Source organism: Lycorma delicatula, chromosome 3 (assembly GCF_047948215.1).
Source record: "Lycorma delicatula isolate Av1 chromosome 3, ASM4794821v1, whole genome shotgun sequence".
In the NCBI taxonomy this organism is placed as follows: Eukaryota; Metazoa; Arthropoda; class Insecta; order Hemiptera; family Fulgoridae; genus Lycorma; species Lycorma delicatula.
In genome coordinates this window covers 46,386,375-46,411,042 of record NC_134457.1, presented here as the reverse complement: position 1 = coordinate 46,411,042, position 24,668 = coordinate 46,386,375, and the positions used below count along the sequence as shown (strand labels likewise).

The 24,668-nt window shown below is 33.5% G+C and overlaps 1 protein-coding gene across 5 annotated transcripts in view; it reads right to left on the bottom strand.

Annotated features, from left to right (window-relative positions):
• The window catches only part of LOC142321563 (uncharacterized), a 63,445-nt gene extending 42,976 nt beyond the window's left edge, over positions 1–20,469 (bottom strand). For all 5 annotated transcript variants that reach the window (XM_075359746.1, XM_075359748.1, XM_075359745.1 and 2 more), the window contains exon 1: positions 19,891–20,469. In XM_075359746.1, coding sequence (XP_075215861.1) covers positions 19,891–20,115 — 225 coding nt within the window. In that variant the 5' untranslated portion in view covers positions 20,116–20,469. The remainder of the gene's footprint in view (positions 1–19,890) is intronic.
• Positions 20,470–24,668: the final 4,199 nt, after the last annotated feature.

Below are 24,668 nucleotides of genomic sequence, written 5' to 3'. Positions count from 1 at the left end.
TAAATAATACCGGGCTTAATACCGATTCCTGTGATGCTCTACGCTTAACAGATCTTTTAAGAACATAAAAATACTTTTAAATGTTCTTACACTTAAAACTTTTCCACTAATTCTAACCATCGAATTCTAGAATTTAGTAGAATTGAAACTAATCATATACAATTATTTTATCTCCATTTCTTCCATTTTAAATTATTTATGTTAACTCAAGTCAAAAACCTTTTGCAGACCTAGACAGAGAGCTGCAACTTTCCCAATTTTATTTATTCCCATACTAATAGATATAAGCAACCTTATAATTGCCTTTTAGTATCAAATCCATTAGAAAAACTAAATTGATTTTTACTAAAGATTACTTTGAGATAAAATCAAATTTAACCCACCGGGTGGTCTACTGGTAAACTCGTTGCAAATCAGCTGATTTCAAGTCGAGAGTTCTAAGGTCCTTGAACCTTAGAGTTTTTATATGGATGCGATACTAGATCGTGGATACCGGCGTTCTTTAGTGGTTGGGTTTCAATTAACAGCACGACTCAGGACTGGTCGGTCTGAGTCTGTTTAAGACTATACGTTTCCCGGTACATTCACACAGATCTTAACGAATCGCTAATGACTTTTTTGATGCGACTATAAATAAAAATATTTTTTAAATTAATTATTTCGTTTTTTATTATCCTTTCAGTAACTTTTGATATAGAAAGAGTTACAGGCTTATAGCTGGAAATAGCGTCAAAATCTCCATTTAAAAAAGTGGGAACTACAACAGCTTGTATTCATAAGTCTGGATAAGCTCAGTTTTAGAAGGATTTTTTTTTTATAGAAGGAATCTTATTTGCTTATTAGTAAGCCAAATGAAATATACTGCTATCACACACATATGCCTAATGTAACATCGGCGGACGCAACGCGCTAGCAGCTCAGATGTTAGCAGGAGTACAGTATACGTACGCGCTTGCACGCGTCTTCAATCACGTAATTGATCACGCACGTAATTGATCTGACCACACCGGGGCTGCCCTCCCTCCACTCAAAGGCTTCAATAAGAGAGCATACACCAGAGGGAATTTTCATTTCATCGTCGACCACCGCCTGAAGAAGACCAAGAAGAAGAAGAAGTTGGAAAAAGACAGAAGAAGGTTCCTGGTCGCCTAAACGTGGTACCTGCCGGCGGATGCCAACATCCCCGCCGGAGCAGCAGGTCTGGTCGGCCCACCGAGAGAACATTTCTGAAAGCGAAGGGCGCAGATCTGGCAGTTCTGCTCCGCTGGTCAAGGCAGTCCAAGAAAATCTGGACTACCTGGTTAAGTTTTTGTCTCCACAAAAGCGTTGGCTCAAGCGAAGAAAACCATCTTTCCCAGGTTGGAAAAAATTCGCGAGGTCCTTTCTTCTGTGGTGGAAGAGTATGAGAATTTAGCCTCCAAGCCCAAGGAAGCGAAAGTACTTCCTAAAGTTGTGGTTCAGGCCCCAGTACAGCCCAGGCGCTATGCTGATGTGTTAAAATCTAAGCGGGAAGCCAGCAAGACGGCCAAGAAGCCGTAGGTGATCTTTTTGAATAAGACGGAGGGCCTCAAAGACCACGAGCCAAGAACTAAAGCTAGACTTCCAGGTTGCCCTTCGTGACAACCGGAAGCAGCTGAAGATAAGGGATATCAAGGAGACCAGCAAAGGGCAGGAAGTTGTTGCCGAGAACAAGGAAAGTCTTTCTTGATCACGGAGTCTTCCGCAGTCAAAAAACTTGAGATCAAAGTCGATCCCAAGCGAATGCGTAGCCCCCGAGTCGTAGTTCATAACGTAGATCGGAGCCTCTCTAACGAGAACGCCTGTCTCTCATTTGAGAGCATAACATCGAATTAGAAGAGGCCCCGTTCAAGAACCAGTGTAGGTTAGTTTTCAAAACCGGTAGGCGTGATACCTCACGGTATTACGGTGTTTTTGAGTCAGGTGCTGGTCTCCACCAGAAGTCTGTGTCCGAGGGAAGGATCTTCGTGGATTTCACATTCTGTCGCGTCAAGGAGTACCTTAACATGCAGCGATGCTTTAAGTGTTGTCGTTTCAGCCACAGGGCCAAATTCTGCAAGTATGCGTCGGTCTGCGCGCATTGTGGTGAGGAGGGCCACAAGCGACTGTTCGCAAAAGAAGGAGGCTCCACCTTGCATGAACTATAAAAGGTTGCGCAAAAGTCATAGGCACTCGGTTAATAGTAAGGAGTGCGGTTGAGATGTATTTCAACTCTCTTGATGGTTAGGTTCGGTCAACTAAATGCTCAAGGTGCCCATGTAGTCCAAGTTTAGTTAGGTGAAAATAAGTTTTGTCGAAAAACGGAACCTCGATATTCTGCAACACGCGTACGTGGTTAATGGTGATCTGCCAGATTTTCCAGGTTGAAAGAAGTTTTTCGTTGGCGACAGCAAATCCGCCGTTCTGTGCAGGAAGTCTTTAAATACAGTCGTCATACAGAAAGCCTCTGATACGGATACTGTTGTTGTCAAGCTAGCTGTGATTGGTCTGGTCCTAGTTGTTGTTAGTTCGTACTTTCAGTACAGGAATCCCACTGAACAGCATTTGAAAAGAGGGCATAGGATTGTTAGGCTGATAGCAGATTGTCCGATTCTTATAGGTGTTGATGCGAACGCCACATCGCCTCAGTGGCACAGTGAGATGACGATGGCGGCAAACTGATAGAAGGCTTCATCGCACAGCATCAATTGATGTTTTTAATGTAATTGTTGAATTGTCTACTTTCGCCGGTGCAGTCGAAGGGCGGAGGACCTTCCGTGGTACTAGCATTGATGTTACCACTGGTAAGGATATCGCTAGTAAAATTCAGAACTGGTCTGTAGTCGATGATTGCGTGAGTGATCATCGACTAATAGTTTTTGATTTGGTAGGCGGGCTGCGCCTACCAAATACAAGGCCTATAGGGGTGCGTCCCTGTTCAGCAGGCGGGCTGAAACGAGTTTTTGGTCGAAGACTGGACCAACTCCCATTCGAAGTCCTGGCAGAGAATTTTTCTTCTACGGTAGTTGAAGCCGCTGATCAGTCGATTCCCAGAGGTACGGATCGAGAGAGAGTAGCTGGATGGTGGACTCCGGACTTGACCGCGATGAAGCAGACTGTGGGCCGGCTCAGGAGAGCCGCACAGCGTGAGGATGATCCTGATCGGCGTGCAGCCTTGCTTGCGGACTATCGTCGGAAAAGGACTGAGTATTTTCAAAAGATTAGGTCTTCTAAGCATGATTCCTGGCACTCTTTTGTGCAAGAGCAGGGAAATAAGGACCCATGGGGTGTTTATGGAGTTCTTGGTCATAAGAAAAAAACATTCTTCTATCGGCTCTCTCGACCCAGGAAGGTGTTGTAATTGACATAGATCGTTTCCTCACTCTTCTGATTAACAATCTGCTTCCAGATGATACTTCTTTCTTTTTCCTGTTTAGCCTCCGGTAACTACCGTTTAGATAATTCTTCAGAGGATGAATGAGGATGATATGTATGAGTGTAAATGAAGTGTATAGTCTTGTACATTCTCAGTTCGACCATTCCTGAGATGTGTGGTTAATTAAAACCCAACCACCAAAGAACAACGGTATCCACAATCTAGTATTCAAATCCGTGTAAAAATAACTGGCTTTACTAGGACTTAAACGCTGGAACTCTCGGCTTCCAAATCAGCTGATTTGGGAAGACGCGTTCACCACTAGACCAACCCGGCGGGTTTTCCAGATGATACTGAGATTGGTGAAACTCCTTATCATCGACGAGTCCGAAGGGAAGTTGTAGGTAATCGCCCTGAGATTTTGTCTTCTGAGATTTGTCTTACTGAGGCGAAGGTCCGCCAAGTAATTTGTAGCCGGCTAGGAATAAAGCCCCCCGGATATGACTGTATCACAGTGGAACTCCTTGTTCGCACGTTGCCAGCAATTCTTGGTCCCCTGACTAGGGATTTTAATAGGATGCTATTTGCTGCACATTTCCCAGCGTATTGGAAACGTGGCGAGTTGAAACAGCTTTTCAAAGGTGGCGACAAGAACCCCACTGTAAGTTCTTCTTACCGACCTCTGACGCTCTTGCCTATAGTAGGTAAGATTTTCGAGAAGGTCTTGTACCTCCGCATCAGTAGCAGGTTGACTTCTAACCATACGCTGATGGACGGCCAGTACGGTTTCCGCCCTGGCAAGGGCACAGAGAACGCTATTCTTAGGTAATGGATTTAGCTTCGACAAGCGAGTGCAAATATATACTCGGCGTCACTTTGGATACATCCGGAGCCTTAATAATAAAACAAGGCAGAGGCCTTGTTTCAGTTGCAGCGTGGTTGCAAGCAAAATGAGATTGACTCTCTTGAGCTATTTCAGCAACAGAACCGTCGTCCTTCGTGACAGCGGCTCGGAAGTAGAAAATTCCCTGTCAAAAGGTTGTCCACAGGGCAGTGCTTTAGGTCCACTCGCCTGGGGGATCGTTGAGTTCGACTCTCTAATGCGGTTGCGGATGCCCAGTGGTTGCCGCATCCTGGCTTATACCGACGATGGATTGCTGCTGGTCGAGGGCAACTCGCTTGCTGAGATAGAACTCAGAGCGACACAGGCATGCAAGGTACTAAGTTGTGGAGTCTTTAGCGTAAGATGGGTTTCAATGTGGAGAAAACCATTATGATGTTTCTTAAAGATCGTCTAGCCGTGACCCGTCACCCGCGGGTCGTGATGGACAGCCTTCCGATTAGGTATGTCACCGTTCAGAAATATCTGGGTATCATCCTTGATGAGAGACTTCAATTCTGGGAGCAACTTCAGTTTGTCGTCAGGAAGACTATAGATGCTTTCTTTGGTGTCCGTATAGTCATCCATCCCGATTGGGAGTTTAATTATCGTACCATGCGTATTCTTTATAAATTATCTGCGAGGCCATAATGTTGTACGCTGCGCCCGTCTGGGCTCATCGTTAATAATTCCAATGTTATAGGGGTATTTTATTCCGAGCCCAGCGTCTTCTGTTGTTAGCTGGAACGATTCTTCTACTAGTCGATACACGTATGGTGTTTTTCCAGATGTTAGGGAGCTGCGTGCAGTTAAGTGGGTCTCCCGCAATCGGTACACAACTCAATTCCTTTTGGAAGATGGTGCATTTAGGAAGAGTTTGGCTGATTCGGGCTTGTGCCCGGACTGTAGGGACGATGACACTATGGACCATGTCCTTTAAGTTTGTCCCCTGTACGAGGCTGAACTACCATAGCCGTTACGGAACTTGAGAGTAAATTCCTTTCTTGATCTCCGAGTCAACTGGAAGACTCGCAGAGAATGGACTATCCTCAGTTATCCACTGTGGACAACTGTGAACTGAGGAAGTGACTGGCTTCCTCAGTTTCCTCGCCCTGAAGAGAATGTCTGAAGGGGTATAAGTAGAGTAGTACCCCGGGTGGCTAGAGACCGCCTGGACAGTTGATTGGCCGAAGGTAGGCGTGTTGGCATCGAACCACGGTTAGTCAGAATTTTGTGGTGATAATTATTAATGTTTGCTGTCGGCGAAACGACGACTGCACTGCGGTTAGAGCTAGTTCAGAGGACAATGGTGTAGGACATTCAAGATGTCCGGATGAGGCCTGCAGCGAAGGCAAGAGCTGGGTTATAAATCACTGATGTAAATGTCTACCGAGACATTTACATCGGTGTGGCATCCCAACAGGCCTGGCTTATTACTATGAGATGAAGAAAATTAGAGGGCGAAAGACGACTCCCGTTAAAGCCCATCAGGGTTAGAATCGGGACGGGGTGGTGTGGCGAACGGAACGTCACAAGGCGGGTGTCTTCGTCTACGGAGTTGGGATCATCACACAATCTCCCACCATAGCGGTGGGCCCCGGCACTCACAGGCTCCAATTAAACTGTAGTGAATTTTCAATTCATCGTATACTATCACCTGGAGAAGACCAAAAGGAATAAGATGGAAGAAGACAGAAGTTCCCTGGCCGCCTCATCGTGGGACCTCCCGGCGGATGCCAACATCCCCGCCGGAGCAGCAGACCTGGCCGGCCCGCCGAGGGAACCGCTAGACGCGGATGCTACCTTCCCGCTCCAGCTCGCCGGTCTTCAATCCCCCTGGCCGGCTGACTCAGCAGCAGGAGCAGGTCCAGCGTGGATCGCTCGGGGAGAACCGCCTCGGCCGCGCCGGCGAGACGACCGACGACGAGACCGACCCGTCACTGCGGGACTCTGGAGACCACAACTGCCACGCTGTAGTGGGGACCCAACTGCCGCTGAGGGGAAGCCCAGTCTGATTTTAATTATAGAGCCGCAACTCCCCGCTAACGCAAAAATGGCCCCTTTCAGGGCTACCACTCCAGAAATCTCAGTGCCCTTCTCAGGGCTACGGGGATAAGGTTTTAAGGTACCACGTGCCGTCGAAGCCATTCGGCGACAATCAAAAGTGATATTTAAGAGTGGAAACAGCTTTATAGTGCATATCTAATAGGTATTTGGAGGCAGAAAGAAACGGGGTTCTATAGTTAAAAAAAAAAATCTGCATTATGGTGGGTTTTTAATTTTTTTTCTGTCATATTGGATCCGCCACATTGAACCAAACTTAATTTTTTTAAATAGGAAGGTAGGCATATGACACATGATTTCAGATCTAAACTTTTACAAGAAAAACAATGTTTTCCTGTTAATGTCTTCGTTATCGAGTTATAAGCATTCAAATTTGCAATGACGTAAAAATCGTGTTAAGAATAAAACAAAATAAAACACGCTGCATGAATAATCTGATTACATTTTACATTCATAGTGCGTACAATAACGAACTTTAAACAGAGCTATAATACTGATAATAATTAACAACACAAAAGAATTAAAAAGCTGCATGAACAGATATTTATTATTTTAATATTATTTTATAAATAAAAGTTGACTTCCAGTGTTAATATCAACTGATATTTATTACTTATCGTAAATGAAATAGATTAGCTAGAAATATTTAAAAAATGTATTATAAATTTAGTTGAGTACATCAGCTCTTAATTTACAACAATGCAGTTTGTATTACGTTAAAAATTGCAATTTATTAACGTCTTGTTTCACCCTTTTACTTCAACATACTAGTAATGGTAAAATTTGATAGTGCCAATAAAAATCAAGTTGTAGGCCTAGTAGTTCAAAATTGTTTTTTGGTGAAGTTTTACTATTAGTTTCGTTTATTTTGTTTTATTAAACATTAAAACATTTAAATGTATGTGCGCGTACGCGTACATACATATTACATATTACTGTACAATATTAATGATTGTTCTATTGTTCATTTATATTTGAAATTAGGATTTTTCTTTCAGATGATAATTTTCCTTTAATATATAATGAAAATGTTTCCATGCCGAATAACAATTTAGAATTTCAGAGAAAAAAACATGTGTTAGGCATTTTTAGAAATAATAACAATAATATAAAACAGAATGTATTAATATCAAAAGCAAGAGTTATAAGAGAACAAGATACAAATATTAATTTACAAAACCCAAATAAAGAACAAAAAAATTATGTTAGAAAAAAGAAAAAATCCACTATATACAATAAAATTAGAAACACAGAAACAAAAAATTTTTCAAATTTTCAAAGGCAATTTAATCGGTTGAAAAAGAACAATTTACTTCAAGAACTAAGTGACAATAATAAAATTCATTACATAGTAAGGCCAAAAATAATTAATTCAGAAGAAAGTATTTCTTTATATAAAGATACTGATAAAAATGAGAATAAAAGTATGGAGATAAAAAACCTTTTTAAAAATTATTTACTTTTCACTAAAGACATATTTGCAGGAAAAACTGATCATTTAATAAATCATAACGAACTATTAACTAACAGTGAAACTATAACAGACAATAAATTATTGGAAAATATGAAAGAAGTTAATTATTTTAATCATAATCCACCTAAGTTGTGGTCAAATAAAAACACTATTAAAGATGACGACTCAGAAAATCATGAAAACAATTTGTTCTACGTTTCAAATCTGTGTAAGAAACAAAAACCACCACAAAAAAGTATATACAATTTTAATTTATATAAATGTAATATAAATCGCTTAGAAATATATACGGACCGAAAGAAAAATTGTTCTGACACTGAAAATGATGGCAGTGATACAAACTGTAATATCAGTAACTTTAACATACACACTACCATATGTGAAAAACAAAAAACAAACAGTACTTGTACAACAACTGGAAGATATTGTATCGATATTAAAAATAACAAAAAAATAACAAATTGTGCACATCCTTCACATAATAAATCCTTAAATAACCCTTGTTTTTTTCAAACATTTTCTACGAAATGGATGACACTTCGACCTAATCAATGGAAGAAAAATAAAAATTTAAATAGCATTAATAATGATACAGACTACTTAACAGAAGAAATAACGACTCAACAATCCGTCGATGAGCACTGTAATCAAGACAATATTCCACAATACAAAAATACTTTTTACACACAAGTAACTGAGGACAAAGATTATCAAACAGACATTTATAAAATTCAAGAAACTCTACAAAATGACAACAACAATCACAATGAGATACTCTTTAGAAGTAATCATATAAATGACAAAACAAATAATAATAGTGAACGGCAAGATACAGCTGAAGTAACACAACCTTATAACAATCTTAACCAAAAAAGCAAACTAAGAAAAAACTTTTTTTTACCCATACATTTAATAAATAAAAAATACTGTCCAGAAAAAAACACAAAATATGAAAAAGATTTACAAGAAAAAATTTATTTTTTTAATATAACTTGTGATGAAGGTGAAATAAAAGAAATTGCAAATACTATTCCGCTTAAAAAATATTTAATGAAATACAAATCAGAAGATATGACAACAGCATACCAAATAAATAAAATTCTTGATACAGATTATAAAATTGTAAATCATTATAATAACAGTTTAAATAATCTTTTTAAATATAAAAATGAGGTATCGATTATTAATAAGGACAACATTTCAAATGAAATGCAGGTAGAAAAATCTAACAGCCGATCTGATAAGAGTGGATTTTTTTTTTTTAACTATGATAAAAAAAATGAAGAAAATCAATCAAATAATAACAATTTTTTAAATTCAGTGAATAAAGAAGAAAAAACCAGTGTTATAGACTTCAATAAACAAATAAATAACCCAAAAAATGAAATAACTAAAATAAAAAATTACAAAATACATAGTTCATATTTACTGAAATTACCATCAAAAAATGAATCAAACAAAAATCAAAACCCTGTGATAATTCAATACAGTAATATTCTGCCGCTTCAGGATATTCAAATAAAGAAAGTAATCTATAATAAACCAAGAATTTATACGACAAAAAACAGCATGTTTATCTCAGAAAAACCTAACTCTATAATGCAAACAGGAATACAATCGTATCATAAAGACAGTCCAAAAAATAATGAGCTTATAAAAGAAAAAAATGGTAAATTTTATGAAAATAAATTTCATGAAGAACCAAACTGTGCAACTACCCAAAATCATAATCTCATACAAGACGGCACAGATAGTTATCAAATGCCACTTTGTTCCGGTATTCAATGGATATAGTCTCACTTCACTGGTATTATCACTTCACTATTAACTGGTATAGTCTTCCGGTTATTCACTTTTCATTTCATGAATAAAAAATAAGATAAAGGCTACACAATAATTGTAAAATGTTAAAAATATTAATGCAGATAAAATATAATCATAAACAAAAATTGTGAGATGATTAAATTTCAATGAAAAAAAATTATAAGAAAAAGTGTAGGATAAAACAACCACTTTCCTATAAGATAACCAGATGTATCAAAAAGAAAGAATTTATGTAACTTCATAAAATCTTTTTAAAATGTGGAATAGGCAACAAAAAATAAATACTTGTAAATATTAATGATACTTTAATTCAAATCTAAAATGATCAGAAAAACTTTTAGCTCTTGCACCGGGGAATTTATTAAAAATAAAAATTGAACCTTAACAAAAAACAACAGGTAGTTTTTGAATAAAACTGTTATTTAAATAAAATGATCCTATTTATTAGGCTATATAACAGCATGATCTTTTTTAAAATACTTTCTCACAGGCCAAAGTATTACGTTATGAAACACAAAAATAGTTCCGTTATCTGGTTAGATACAAATGAATATTATTTTTAGGAATAATCATTTGTTAATATTAGATTTTCAACTTTCTAAAAATCTTGGTACCTTATGGTGCTTTATGGACCCTGAAAATTTATTGAAGTTTTTTCAAGTAATCTGAAGATAAATTATTTTAAAAACAAGTACAAATTGTATAATAAATATTTTTGAGTCTTCACAACTTTTAAATAATTAGCATCACTGACCATCAGGGGTAAAAATATTTTACATAGCAAACTTACAGACTGAGTAAGATGTCAAACGAAAAAAATATGGTGATCTTCGTTCAAATGAAATCAATTTGGTCAACCCATAAAATACTTATCCACATCATGCCAAAAAATTATAAGGGGGCATCAGACACACTTCATAGAAATATTAACCTATATCCAATGGATTGATATTTGAACTTCAGGCACAGAATTTTCTAACCTCTGAAAGAGTAGTAAAGAGGATAATGGTAGAGGATTATAGAAAGAGTTATGTATTTACAAAATTGTTTATATACTTACAAGGAATGAGCTTCAAAACTGTGAAGGATTTTTTTTCAGCAGTTGTTAAGATTATCAAAAACACACAAAATCTGTTTATTTATAGAAAATATATAGATTATCACATGCATCTTTTTAAATTATGAATAACTTTCAAATAGATTTTTTCTAATTTTTCAATTAATTTTGGAACATTGACTCTTTGGAAGGATAACTTAATTTAGTGCAACATTATAATTACTCTAATACATGCAAATTTTTTTGTACAAAAAATGTTTCTTTCTCACTAAATGATAAGCTAAACTGAAGACTAATTACTCATAAAAAATAAATTATTATTATTGTTGTAGACAAATTACTCATAATAATTATTCTTTTTGCAATCAATTTCTGTTAACATTTAAAATTTTTTTATTGAAACTTTATTGAACTTTTTATAAGTTCAAAAGAAATCATTATCGTTACTTTTTATTTATGATACTTCAAAATTTTGATAGTTCTGACGTAAAGATAATAACATACACAAAAATACAAAGAATTATCTTTATATAAAAATATCATTAATAAATACTCCTATTTATTGTATAGAGTGGGCCAAAATAACGCCGGTTTTAAAAATTTAACCAAACAAATAATTTATTTGAAAATCAACAATATTTTTATATACACTCATAGCACATGTTTTCAGATTATGATAGAATATAATGTCAGACAAATGTTCCTTAACGTTCTGCTGGCATTTGTCATTCTTTTCCTGAAGTTTTTCATCATTTTCAAATAGGTCTACCTTGACTTCTGCAGTCACTTGAATCTCCCGCTTAACTCAGGAATTGTTCGTGGAAAGTTTTCATAAACCTTCAGACTTCAAAAATCTCCAGACAGTAATCACACAACGACAGATTGCACACTCTTGGTAGCCACCTTTGGCCAGCATGGTTTGAAATTATGTGGCCTGAGAATTTCTCATGTAACAAATTGTGTTTCTCCTGCAGTGACTTTCAAACAATTACTTTCAGCAGATGCAACTGAAGCTACATGAAGAGCTAGAAGATTCTCTGTCTGTGTTCTCTGCTTGGGGATTCTCTCCCAAAATTCAAAAATTTTGCATAACGTTCAAATCAAGATGGAAGTGTGCTGCTTCATCACTAAAGATTACCTTGTTTGCAAAATTAGCAAATTCTTGGCGCTTAAGATGATTCTTCGGGTTAAGTTGTTGTGTTAACTGTTTTGTATAATGCATATACAGATAAATCTTTTGTTTGAATTTTGCTTAAATGTGTTTGATTATAAATTCCAAATTCTTGCAAAACACTTACCATATTTGTAAAGAGTTTTAATAACAATGCAATTCTGTTTTATATGCGATCCATGTCTACTAATCAGAACTAATGCAGACAAGATAAGCAAAACAGTCAAGGTTCACAATCCCTCCAATAATGGTAAGCAATTTAAAACTGGTATTAGTTTTTGGTTTGGTAATAGAAATAATTAGCCCTGCTAGATCAAAATGAGTTCTTACAATGGAAATGTCTACAAATTTAACACAAAATACTAGCCATATCGTACTACACATTAAATTTACTTGGAATTCTGCTGAGAGTTTTTGATAGTTTACAAAAGCCAGATGTATAAACAATTCCACTACAATCAAATTTAAATTAGGGCACTGAACAGTACATCACTCAAATTACATTTCACTGATGAATTCAAAGTAACATTAAACTTTATCAGAATATGAGTCTTTAACAAAGTTTGATATTTCATAGTGTTCTATAACTGTACAATTAGATAAATGTTTTTAGGTGTACTTTCATAATTTTGAATAAAACTTATCAAATAGAATGTGTAACCTTTTCTTTAAGGGATAAATATTCTATATGGAAGGATGTATTCATATGTGGTATGTATTTGAGAGAATTGGAAAGTTTCGAGAGGAAGGGACACTCCAAGTTATCACTGATGCAATCCTTTTGATAAAATTATTCCTGAATGAAACCTCTTTAGACTGATTTTATTTTTCCCTCAAAATATTTTAGGATTTTCGAGTTACAGCAATTATTATAAAATAAGCAACACAGAAATTTTTTGATAAATCTGTTAAAAGTCATAAAATAATTCATATTACCATATACTCTTATATTGTGTGAGTTAATATATAGAGCATAATAACAAAAAGAGTATGGGAGCAATTCATTTCACACTCCAAATATTTAAAGCTTTATTTGAATAATTCTTAAGAGCCAGGGACAAGCAACACCCCTGTCTCAGGCCTTTATGTACTTTAAAACCTTCTGAAAAATTTCAACCTGTTTTAGTATGCTCATTGTGCTTTTATACAAACTTTAATTTCATTTACTTAGATAATTTATTTACATTAATCATCTGATACTGGCCAGATTTATCACCTTCCATCAAAACCCATTTACACAGGGACACTATCATATAATTTCCTTAGGTCAATATGTAACTCCTTTCTATATTAAATAAACTTTTCTGCCAGTGATTTTAAACAAAGAATATTATTAATGCATGTCCTTCCTGCCCTGAAACCAGTTTGTTCTTCTTTCTTAACCAACTCCCTCTAATCTAAATTTTGATAACACTTGAGAGCTGAATTTAGGATACAATCCTAAAATTATGTCATACAAGCAATTAAAGATATTAAGAATGGAAACTTTTAGGGATAGATGGACAATAAAAATTTCTTAATGAAAAAGCATATAGAAGGTAGTGAAATATAAATTATTATCTATAATGGAGTGAAGTGGCCGGAGAATTTTTTTTTTAAATCCTGATTCTAATTCCAAAATAATCATGGTCTAGTAAAGTGTCAAGAGCATAGATCAATTAGTTCAATTCCACATTCACTTAAGATTCTTCTGAACAGAACAATGAGTAAAAAGAAGAGCAATTTTTTTGGAAAAAGGAAAGGAAACAGGAATAGCTAATAAGAACTATTTGAGAGAAATATAAAGAAAAAGGTACAAAGATAGATATATATATTTTGTAAATATATTAAAAGCATTCAACTGTGTAAAATGGAATAAATTTAATAGAAATATTAACAAGCCAAAGTATAGATTAGAAGGATAAAAGATTAATTAAGTAGTGAACCTGAATCAATAGTTATGAAAACAGGGGCTGTACAAACTGAGTGATTTGGTTTGACCAAAAAAAAGGAGCAAGGCAAGGTGTTGCTTATCTGCAACCTCGTTTAATATATATGTTGAAGAAACAATCAAATATGCTCAAAAATATGAAGCACAGGAGGAAGTAAAATAAACTGCATAAGGTTCACAGGTGACATGTATTTTAGAAAATGAAGCACAGCATATTCAACAATGATTTCAAAATTAAACAATTTGCTGGAATGCGGAATAAAAATTAATGTTACGAAAACAAAAGTACGAGGATATCGGAACAATCAAAGAAAGAACTGAACAACTAAGACATATACTTGGGTAGCACGTCGAGAAAATTACAAAAGGAGAAAATAAAAAATCGGCAATGGCTAAGGAAGCAACTGCTAGAAAGAAAAAATTATATATTAAGGTGCAATTAAACTTAAAGCAGTGTCTTTACATGTCTGCCACATGTTGTAGAACGACTAACAGAATCTTTTCGAAAAGCCCGGGTAAATCGACTCGTCGTGCGAGTTTAGAATCGAGAATACCGCAATCGACAATTGTGAAGGTTCTACAAAAGAGCCTAAAACTTCATGCGCACAAATTCAATCGGTGCATCCAATTTAAGATGACTGTAAACCACGACGTTACAATTCTGCCGTCAACAATCTTGATAAAGTGAACGAAGATAATGCGTTTTTCGAAAAAATAATCTTAATCTTTTCTGACGAAGCTACGTCCCATATTTCGTCACTTTAACCGTCATAATCGTCAGATTTGGGGTAGTAGCGAGAACCTTCATGCTGACGTGAGATAGCCCGAAAATTAACGTTTGGTACGTGTTGACTGCTTATGAAGTGATCAGAACATTCTTTTTCATCAAGCCAACGGTTATAGCGGACGGCGAATAGCTGTGCACATTGCGTGCGAGAGAGATAAGAACGATAGGACGGGTGGAACAGTTAGTCATTTCTTTACGAAAACATCTCATACAGCTCTGTATACTTATATAGTATGCAGTACATTGTCAGAGTTGTTCAGGATAGTTAATAGCGCAGTAGTTATCTATACATGTTATACGAATATGCAGTATGACACATTGAACATCGGCAAACCAACGTTTACTTCAAACAAGACATCGCACCACCACACCGGGCATTATAAGTTAGGGACTACCTACATCGTTGAATTGGCACGATGGACCAATCATGTGGAATTTGTCTTAAGTTAATAAGTGTTGTAAACAAAACTGTTTGAAATGCCCTGTTCTACAATAAAACATGCATATAACTGCTTTGTTATCACGTGATTTTTTTTAACTTAGAATGGTTCAACCATGTCCTCAATCTTGCAACCTTAATTAAACTCATTTCCCGTCATAAAATAGTGAAATTTTACACAGCGACTTAAGTCGGGTACATTTATATATAAGTTGGCGATACACGACGGACATCTTCAGGAAGGGGGGCTGAATCGATAAGCTGTAGCAATCAATCGATTGATTTTGACTGTCGATTCAATATGATCAGATGACTGTTGAAGCGGATATTAGACATAATTTTTAATTAATATAATTGGTGTAAATTTAACTTCTAAAATTCATTTGCGCTAATCATGATTTAGTTGTATAAATAATTGGTATCATTTATAATAATGAAAATTAATTCTCCAGGTTATAGTACAAAAAAAATAATAAATAAAACTCCTTACATATATTTTTCTGTTTGCTAAAGAATTAAAACAACTAAAAGTAAAAACTTGTCAGTTTAAATACTCACAGAAATAAAAAAAAAATAGTGAACAGATTTTATAACTTAAGAGAATTTAATTTGTGAAGGAAATAAAAGTAATGAATTATATAATTCCTCAGAAATTATTTTAAAAGGAGTGTCGAGACACCGCATCTCTGCAAGCTTGTAAGAGAGGTAAACAAAATTTTACAACGACGGAAAAAGACAGCAACTGTGCGGAAAAGACAAACCAAAAAGTTAATCGGCGAAAAAAAAAAGTTAGTCAGCGAAAAAGTTAGTTAAACGCGTCAGAAGAACCGAGAATAGAAAACCAAAGTAAAGAAATAAGCCAAGCGGGCAAGTCTGAATATTCATCACCAATAAAAAACACAATCAAGAGCTAACGTAACAACAGAACTGAGTGAATTTCTAACTAATGTAAAATTTGATATTTAATTTATTTACTAGATTAAACTAGTAAATAAATAACAAAAACAATTCGTACTAAAAAGTAATTTTGTTTTCAAGAAAATTAATTTAAAAAAAATTTCTATTTTTGCATGACTCCAAATATAAAATCTTGTAGAAAGTAATTTTCTTGACAAACGAGCATGATTCCGAGAATAAAATAATGAAATATTCTTCGAGTAATTTTGGGTCTACCAGTACTGAAGTAAATGAAGAAGAATGGCCTCGAGTGTCATTTGCTCGAAAATGTTGGCAGCAGTCAGCATGAAACCTAATAAACTTAACATTTGGAAACGCTTTATAGTGAGTACGTTAGCAAACCCTGAGAATTCTTTGAATTAAATTTAAAATAATATGAAAAGCAAACATCATTTTAAAAAAATAGTCTTAAACTTTAAACTCGATAGAATCAATGTGGCGACAAGTTAAAGGCTACAATGGGAGTAATAACACAACATTTAAATTAGGTGATGTAAAAAATCTATTGATAGAAGGTGTTACCAGAGTAAATGCAAATGTTTTCAATTAACCACACATCTCAGGAATGGTCGACCTGAGACTGTACAAGACTGCACTTTATTTACACTCTTACACATCATCCTCACTTATCCTTTGAAGTAATACCTTAAGGTGTTCCGGAAGCTAAAACGAAAAAAGTATATGCAAATGCTTGGAAAAATTATATTCAACTGTAATTAAAGAAGAAAAAAGCATTGGAAGCAGATAGATTGTGTGAAACTATTGAAGAAATTGTGATAAATTTGGGAAACTATGACAACAGTAGCTTATCAGGTATTTAAAAAATACATTGAGATAACAAATATTTTTTGCTGTTTTACTTAACAGAACTTTAATATAGCGGTAATGTCCTTTCTTAAAATTTTTATTTTTTTGATAAATATATCATTTTATCACAAATTTTTAATTTTTGTATTACAAGTTATTTGGTACTTGTTTGTTATCGCACCACCACTGTGCAAGATGAATTGTACATATATCAACACAACCTAAGCTCGATATTTTTGCTAAACTTGCCTTATTAATGTTAAATGTATATAATATGCATATTTAACAATAATTAGACGAGGTTAGCAAGCAAAGTTAGCGTAGATTATGTTGTGGTTATGGTTATGGTTATGTTGTTTATTGGTGCTTTTGCTTTTATTATTATTTTTCATTAAAAAATGTACTTTTTCTATCTTAAATAAACATTATTATTCATTTTCTTATGATATCTGAAGAAGTAGCATCAAAAAAGTGAAAAAAGAGGGTGGCAATAACAAACATGTACTATTATTTTTACTTCATTTTTATGTTAGCGGTAAAGGAAGTTTTTTTTCTTGGATGGATTGCACTAAATTAAATTATAATCATCATGCTGTTGTTCTGATTTGCTGCATGCTTTTGTGAAACAAATTATAAGTCTCAGGACTATTTCTTGACAGACTAGTTTTTATTGCACCAATCTTTGAAAAAGAATGGAGTGAACATCTTAATTTTTTTTCAATTTTTAATTAAAGGGGCTAGAAGGCCTTTGGAAGCAAATGGCCTAAATCTTTATATATACCTTTCACAACCTCTGTGGCAGAGTGCTGGTATCTCTGCTATATTAATCCTGGTCAGGTTTGGCATTTCTACATGCTAAAAAATTAATATTTTTCATAAAAGCTACAAATTTGTTTAAAGATTAAATTAAAGCTACAAAAATTGATGTATTCAATTTTATAAAAATTGTATTATTATTATTACATTCTATATAAAACTGAAGAAGGGGTCAGCTAATAAGACACATTAAGATGGTGAAAGGGCAGATGAAGGGAGAAATTGTAGGGGAAGGCCTCAGTTGAAGTTCATAAAACAGACAATGGACGATATGAACTGTGATTCTTACTGGGAACTAAAGAGAAAGGCTGATAAGCTAGAAGAATGGACGGCTGCTGCCAACCAGCCTAAGTGCTGTTAACCAAAGAAGAAGATAAAACTGAAAAACTAAGAACCAAATTTACATTTTGATTTTTGTATTAAAAAGCAGATAAAAGTCTTGGGGATATTTAACTGTTTTAAAATATAATTGATATTATGAATCAGTAATATTTTTTGTTTAAAACAATAGAACATTTAATTAAAAGAAGTACTGTCAATTCACTGGGAAATAGCTTCACTTTTATTACTTTCTAAATAATCAAAAATTAATTTATAGAAAATATGGTATTAATATAGCAGGCGATCTACCTCTGTAGTTAGTTCTTAGATGGTGCCACTGAAACAATGTATTGAAATAAGAAAATAAATTCAAAACAGAATGAATAAATGCCTTAATTTAAGAATAAATTGAATTATTTTTATTTAATTAATACCAAAATTATAAAAATAATCTAACCAAACATAACCTACGCTCACTAGTCAAGATTAGCGAGCGAAGCGAACATAGGTTAAGTTGGAACATAGGTTGGATTATATTTATAATTGTAGCATGAGCAGGGTTAATTTATTCTTACATTAGTCCATTTATTCATTCTTTTTTATATTTATTTTTTTATTTCAATATAGCATTTCAGTGGCGCCATCGAAGAACTAACTACAACAGAGGTATATCACCAGAACATTAATACCGAAAATTTCTATTAAATTACTCGATTCAAAAATGAAAATGTTGTAACTCTTACATATAATAAACAAACTATCAAATTATTTTAATGATATAATAAACTATATTTTATTGCCTTACAATGGGAAAACTTTGCCAAATCACCTCCTCATATTTGTATGTTTACTCTCCCATATTGAAATTTATTTTCCCTCTCAGTACTGCAGCTTTTTCTGCTGTTTTACATTAACTCTCACTGAATTTTTTTTACTAGACTTTTTGGCATACTTATTTGAAATCTGAATGATTTGATAATGTCTGCATATTTAGCTTCTTACCCTTGTGCTTTCCAAAATAAAACCAATTTTTTCCTTTACTCTAATTTAAATTCATCTTAATTAATTAATTAAGCTTAAAAATAAAAAATAACCCCAAAAAATAGTACACATCTGAAAACTGATATTTAAACTTTACAATTTTATTAATTAAATAATTATAAAAAAATTGAAAAAATTACATAAGATAACTAATTACTTAATGATAAAAATTAACAGGATAACAGCTTAAATATTCAAAAAATGGTAAATATCATTGCTAAAGAAAAGTAAAAACTGCATAAGGTTTATTGATGGTAGTCATGTCATCAAAATGATTAACTGATCAGTTTTTCTATTTAGTACAGACCAGCTGCTAAAACCAAAACTTCCTAAACTAACAATCGATTTGTAAGACACTGTTAAATGTCATTCTGACAACTGGGATTTGATAGAATAAATCACATCCCATTTCATAAATTCCATTCTAACTACTCTGCTGACACAGGTTGCAAACTCAACCAATTTCTACTAGAACTACTGAGCTATTCTCACAAAGATTGGCATTGCAGCTAATTTGGTTTGTCAAAACGCTTGATCCAAAAACTGATTTACATCAGAAATGTCAAACCCCCAGTACTGAGCAGTAAAAATTATCCTTCATGTACACCCAAGCAACTAAATTAATTTGAATGTTAATAATTAATTAATGTTATTAATTTGAAACTATTACTAGGGAGTGAAAAAGAACCTTCTAGGAAACAGAAATACCTTTAATTACAAAATCTACAGGTTCTTTAAAAAATTACATACCATTACAAATTTTATGTATTATCATGGTTCTATTATAATAAAGGTGGACGACCCCTCAATCTATTCAAATGACACACGTCATTCAAATCATTTGTTTGAAAAATACTACACTACAACATTAAAATGGTATATCAACCGTTCTCGTGTCATAATTTATTTTATTTTCTTACTAATAAATATCTTTTATACGTGAACTAACCCGATATGGCTGAAAAGCACTGCGACGAGTTCCATCGATCCATGAAGATGACGGCCAAGATATTCCTTTAAACGGTATATTTAATGTATTTACAGCTGAACTAGAAACTAAATCTGAATCACTTCTCACAATTTTTAATAACTGCGGTTCTGCGTCCATTACATCACAAAATTCAGGAGTAGTACTTTCCTCTGAAATGTAATCAACCTCAACCCTAACAGCCATTACTTTCCAAAGTTAATACCTTTAACTCACAGACTCACCCAAATTTAAATACAAAGGATATATTAATAAAAATGATGTATTACGAATAATACATGCGCAGAATCTATTTTGTAATAGATTTCAGAATCTTTTACAAAAACAAGCAAACCATAACCTAATACCGAACACAGACACTGATAACGTAAATTGACATAATGTCACTTGCTTGTTCTCTGTACAAGAACTTCAACCGGTAATCAGCACACACTAGCTAGCAGCTATTTACAAAATTTTTAATAATTAGAAATAAAGATATTTAGAGTTTTGACAAATATATTATAATCTTCAGCTAAATCATTATATTATCGTGTTCAGTAATGATATTTTTTACACAACTGCACTTAATAAATTTAAAAAACTATTACAGACTATAAATCCACATGAAAAATAATAACTTACTATTCAATTTCGATTTTTAGAAATCATTGCCAAATTATTCAACTATTTTTCAATTATTTTATTTTTAATTATTCAATTATTTTTAAATTAGTTTATAAATTTATAAAACTGATTTTCAAAATAATTATAGTAGACACTAAAGATAATAGTTTTTCAGTTCTTTAAATTTAAAATTTTAGAAGTCAGTGATAAAGTCAGATAAATAATAAATAATAAGACCGATTTGCTAGTTTAATTTGGGGCGCCAACTTAAAAAATTCGAATAACACGAAGTTTAAAAAATATTTTTTTGTTTTATTTAAAAATATTTTTGAAGGCAGTTCTGGTAATAGGGCTGCTTATAATTAGTTAATATATTATACTTTATCCACTGTTAACAAGTAGTTGAAATTTTATCTTTTGATAGGACATTAGATACTCACTTCAAAATGTATAATATGAAGACCCCCAGAGAAGTATTTTCAGTACCTTGTTTTTTTTATATTCTTTATTAATGATATGCCTCAAAATCTTGAACTATTCATTGTAACCTTTTTACAGATGACACAATTTTATCTATATCTGAATTTAATTATTTAAAAAGAATTGAAAAATACAGGTAAAAAAATTAAAATAAAGCAGCTCAGAAATTATCTGTGATTTTGTTAGATGATTTCATTGGTAACAAAATCAAGTTGTATTATTTTTTTCTGAAAGCACCTTAATAAAACAGTAAGCTTGTCATCATTAAATATTTATTATGCCTACATATATTCTCATATAAAGTGCAATATCATTTCTTGGCACTACAAAAAGTCAGAAAAAGGTTTTATAAGATACAAAAATGGACTGTGAAATCATTATCTGGTGCTCATTAGTATAAATTGTGTAGACCTAAATTTTTTCCCCATTTAGCCTCGGGAATCACCGTCAGGTATTACATCAGAGGATGATACGTATGAGTGCAAGTGAAGTGTAGTCTCTGGTCAACCATTTCTGAGACATGTGGTTAATTAAAACCCAACCACCAAAGAACACCAGTATCCACGATCTAATATTCAAATCTGTATAAAAGTAATTGCTTTTACTAGGCCTTGGAACGCTGGAACTCTTGAAATCATTTGATTTGCGAAGACGCATTCCCCACTAGACCAACCCAGTGGGTAGAGCTACATTTAGAATATTTAATCTCTTAATTTATCCTTGCATTTTTATCTATGAATGTGTGCACTCTTGCGAAAAAGAATAGTCTCTTATTTAAAAAAAAAAATATTCTACTCTATAATCTAGAAAACAGGACTCTTTTCGTAAAACTCAACACAATACTTTGGCTCATGAGAAAAGGCCTTATGCTTTCATTGCATTTTTAATAAATTGCCCAACCATTTGAACAATCTTACCACAGATTTAAAAACATTTAAAAGATTTTTTTAATGGAAATAAATATTTCTCTGTTAACCAATTTTTAAATAATACTAAAAAAAAAACCATGATTTATCTGGATCTTGTTCATAATATAATTAATTTTTTTTTTTCTATAGGCTTCTGAATTACTTCTATTAATTTGTTATATTTAATATATTTTTTTAACATAATTTCATGTGTTTGTATTAAAATAATTAATATGGAATTAAAACATATCTATCTTTTATTTCTAATTTGTTTTTAAAATAATCTGAACATTAGAGGATAGGAGAATAGAGTCGAGGTCGGCAATAAAGCACCTCGGCATATGGATAGATACCAGGTTAAGATTTAGCACACAAGCAGCAGAGGCAGCTGAAAGGACTGTGAGATTAATAGCCAGCCTCCAACTTAATACTGGTGAACAACTATACATCGGAGGAGATTATTAGTGAGAATAAATACAGCCTGGACCACATGATTGCGATGAGGAAGAGAATCCTGACCACGTGCATTTCTTTTGCCCGTGCTTTGATGAAGAACGCAGGGAGATGTTAAATATATTAGGCTTGGAAGATATGTTCCGTCCAGAGGACACACAAAACATAATGCTAAAAGGAGTTAAAGAATGGAAAGCGGTTGAGAGCTATGTTAAGAAGGTAATGGATAAGCTACATATTTATATAGAGTCCCACCAGGAAATGAGATGTCAGAGGGTGCTGGGGTGGATAGGTCCGTGGCTGAGTGCTTAGGGGGCCCCATGTGGGGGTCACCACTGCATAATGAGGCAGTGGGCATTTCACATTTCGGTGCCTGACAGCATGACACTCCCCTTTACCAGACGTAGTGCTCTCCATGAGCGGTCCCAAGAAGGGGAGAAGAAAAAAAATAGTCTCATAAGTAGGGAGAACAGTTATCTGATTTTTGGCACAAAACTGATGAATTGACACAGTTGAGTGTGCAGGAGCATTGTCGTGGTGAAGGAGCCATGAGTTGTCTTGCCACAACTCTGGTCTCTTTTTGCGAATTTTTTCATTTAACCATTGTAAAATGCCTTGATAGAATGCCCAGTTCATTGTTTCACCATGAGGAAAGAATTCAAAATGCACAATTCCATTAAAATTGAAAAAAGAGAGAGCATCTCTTTGACACTAGATGAAGACTGACGAGCTTTCTTGAGACATGGAGATCCGTTGTTGAACCATTGTGATGATTGAACTTTTGTCTCAATGTCGCAGCCATAAACCCAGCTTTTGTCCCCTATTATGTTCCTTTGAATAAATGTTTTATCGTCATTGGCTTGTTCAAGAAATTGCCAAAAAATGTCATTAGATGTTCTTTTTGGTGTTCGGTCATAAAACGAAGAACAAATTTTTGCTGCAACCCAATGCATGTTCATTTTTTCAGTCAAAATGTCATGGCATGATCGAATTGAGATGCTAATCTCTTCTGCAAGTTCTCTGACAGTCAATTGGTGATTTGCATGCACCAGATGATTTTCTGAATGTGGGTGTCATCCGTTGAAGTTGAAGGCCTTCCTAGTCAAGGGTCACCTTCGGTTGACTAAAGACCACTTCTAAATCGTAAAAACCATTCGTAACATTGCATACAACCCAGAGCATCATCTCTGTAAGATTGTTTAAAATGTTAAAATGTTTCTGTGAAAATTTTCCCCAGTTTCACATTAAATTTTATGTTGTATCATTGCTCCTGAAAGTAGCACATTACAAAAATTGCTCCTAACATGTTTCATTCAAATAACAATAACACAAAAACTAAATGAGATGTTAACAACTGAAGAACATATAGTTTCAGAGGAGGTTATCAGGTATACAATGCTTCCAACTGCACGTTACTAAATATCTCCATTGGCGCAAAATACATTAAAAATGTTTGGTTATTTTCTGAACAGACCACGTACATATAGTGCTGTAATTTTATTTACTCTTTTGATATTGTTTCAAAATAGCATTCTATTTTCATAATACTTTAATTTTTTGGCTAACTTTTAATAATTTCACATTTTTCATCAACAAGTTATATGATAGATTAAATTAGGTGTCCAAATTCTGCGTAAACTCATTCATTATTCTAGTTAATAAATGCAAAAAAAAAAACAATTGAGAAAATTTCATTTTCTAAAAAGTAATTTATTAATCTCTTAAATTAATAAGTTACTTTTATACAATTCACGTATTCATTATCTCAACTTGATATCATTGTAACATTAGAAGTAATTTTAAATAAAAATTCAATAAATCAACTAGAAAACTTAGGGTAAAAAATAGAGTTGATTAATTACTTATAAAATGTAGGATTAGTTCATCTACATTTTAGTTGGCTTGCCATAAATAAATACATAACTTGCTCCGACTTGTACTTAGATATGTAGAACACATAAAAAATAAAAATCTTTATTCTGATTGCATAATAATATATTACATAATAATATCACATCAATGTAAGATAAATTAAAATTTTAAAAACAAATTAGAAATAAAAAATAGATATTTAATTCCCTATTAATTATTTTAATGCAAACACATGAAATCATGTTTAAAAACTATATCAAATATAACAAATTACTAAAAAGTAATTTAGAATTCAGAAGCCTATTGAAAAAAAAATTAATTACGTTATGAACAAGATCCATATAAATCATGATTTTTTTTTACTATTATTTAAAAATTGATTAAAAGAAAAATATTTCCATTAAAAAAATCTTTTGTTTT